This window comes from Mastomys coucha, unplaced genomic scaffold, assembly GCF_008632895.1.
Source record: "Mastomys coucha isolate ucsf_1 unplaced genomic scaffold, UCSF_Mcou_1 pScaffold22, whole genome shotgun sequence".
Classification (NCBI taxonomy): domain Eukaryota; kingdom Metazoa; phylum Chordata; class Mammalia; order Rodentia; family Muridae; genus Mastomys; species Mastomys coucha.
This window is the reverse complement of record NW_022196905.1, coordinates 229,499,052-229,501,335: the sequence shown is the minus strand read 5'-3', so window position 1 is coordinate 229,501,335 and position 2,284 is coordinate 229,499,052. Positions and strand designations below refer to the sequence as shown.

The 2,284-nt window shown below is 43.2% G+C and overlaps 1 protein-coding gene across 1 annotated transcript in view; it reads right to left on the bottom strand.

The window, feature by feature from the left end:
- Positions 1–2,284, bottom strand: part of Rbl2 (RB transcriptional corepressor like 2) — a 52,621-nt gene that overhangs the window by 34,381 nt on the left and 15,956 nt on the right. The window contains exon 8 of the mRNA XM_031340830.1: positions 1,590–1,776. Coding sequence (XP_031196690.1) covers positions 1,590–1,776 — 187 coding nt within the window. The remainder of the gene's footprint in view (positions 1–1,589; positions 1,777–2,284) is intronic.

Here is a 2,284-nt window from a genome sequence, read left to right as displayed (position 1 = left end):
AAAAAAAAAAGCCCAGGATATACCTTCTCCCAGTAGAGACAGGGTTTGGTGTGCTCCAGAGCTCTGCCTTCAGATGTGTGGTTCTCAACCTTCCTAATGCTGCGTGTGACCCTTCAACACAGTTCCTCAAGTTGTGGTGACCTCCATCATAAAATTATTTCGTTGCTACTTCATAACTTAAATCTGCTACTGTTATGATTATAATGTAAATATTTTTGGAGACTGAGGTTTGCCATGTGGGTCACAACGCACAGGTTGAGAACCACTGCTTTAGCTCTTCGTTCCCACTCTCAGAAATCTCCATTTCATGATTTTAACCCTCCAGACCCGCGTGACTCCAGTACATACAACCACCACTCCAACCTCTCCCAGAAGCCCCAGTGATACGTTTCTAATCTGCCCACCCAGGCAACCAGGATCCCCAAGATACATCTCAGATGCCATGTGCTGAAAACCCTCACTTTTAAATCCATACCAGACTCGCTCTTCCCTCTTGATAAATAACAGTAAACTTTTAGGGATAAGCACTAAAGTGGCACACCCTGCCCGCAGCACTAGCGTCCGCCTCCTGACCCTTGTGCTCTAATGGAGAAAGGCACAACAGTTTAAGTTTACCTGTGGCATAATACTAAGAGAGCAATAACACCAGTCAGAGAAAAGGCCTTGAGGATGGGCTGTGCTGGGCCATTACCTTAGGGTAAGTAAGGGGACAAAGACTTTGAACCAGTGGCAAGGGTGGTGAATCATGCCTAGAACCGCAGCACTTAGGCAGCGGAGGCAGGATTGCTATAAATTTGAGGTTAACCTGAGATGCATTATGAGACCCCTGTGTTAAAAAAGAAAAGAAAAACGAGGGGGGAGGAAAGAAAGAGGAGAATGGAGAGGGGAGAGGAGGAGAGCGGAGAGGGGAGAGAGGGGAGAGGAGGAGAGAGAAGGGAAGAGAAGAAGCAGACCAGTGTCAAGTCTGAAGCTTTTCCATTACAGAGGAGTGAAAATCAGAGTCACTGTTCTCCATCAGCCTAAAAATTGATTTCAGTGCAACAGGATTTTCTTAAAGATTGACTGTAGGCCCATGGGCTCCATTTAGGGTTAATATTTTCTCAGTGTCTCTGTGACCACTGTGCAGAGTATACACCATAGCCCATTTTATCAGAAGCAAAGACTGCCAGTGGGACGCATCTGTTTAGATTAACAGTCGGTTTTCTTCTCAGACCTAAGTAAAACTCTTGAGAGTTGGTACTAAATGAGAAATAAATCGGTAAGAGCACTTGAATTTTCCTTTAAACATTTAAACCATACATATGTTCTTAAGCTCTTGCTCTTACTCTCGACCTCTCACCCTCCTCCACCTCCCTTCTCCCCTCTCTCCACGTGGCCATGGCCAGCCTCTACTTTTCTACCTTCACACTCTCTCTCTGTTTGCTACAATAGAGCTCTAAAACCATAAAAATAAATAAATAAATAAATAAATCATACAGAACATACAAGATTATGAGAAGACAACAGAAACCAGTTTCCTCTTGCCACAGCCCCATCTCTCCCAGGGCTTTGAAGCATGGTCAGTGCATCACAGTCAGGGCTTCACTCACCTTGTCAAGATGCTGTTGCAAGATGTCTCTCATCTGTGTTCGTTCAGCACTCTCTGTGCCCGAGGCCGCACTTAGGCACCGTGAGAGAGTCCCAACTTCCTCCTCAGCGTCCTCACCAAGAAATATCCGTTCATCCAGGTTCCCAGCGGCTAACACATATTCTTCATACGCCTTATTAACAGCCTTACTGTGAGGAAACAGGACCACCATTTTAGCTGCGTTTCACACCACTCAGTGTTTTACTATAAGATCTGGCAAATTTCTCAAAGTCATTTATTTCTGTAGAATAATTGCTCATTACAAAAACTGAAGAGAAGATGTAGCTTGCTTTAATCTGTGTGTCCAGCACACACTGAATATATTTTTTCAATAGTGTGTCAAGGTAGGAACCCTGAACAAACCTGTCTCCAATAAGCTAATAATATAATAATAATAAATCATAATAATAAGCGTTCAACATGCTAAGTTATACTAAACTGAAGTATAAACAGTTGGATCCTGGGTGACACACAACTGGCATATGATCATGAAGGAACACTTCCTCAGCTGTTCTTGGTACCTCTAAAGACCTGGTATTGCCACATTGTCACCGCTAGTGATCCAAATATGAGTCTCCTCTTCCTTTTCTTAACTTTTTCTTTTTCCTTTTCTTTTTTTCTTTTTTTTCTTTTCTTTCTCTCTCTCTCTCTCTCTTT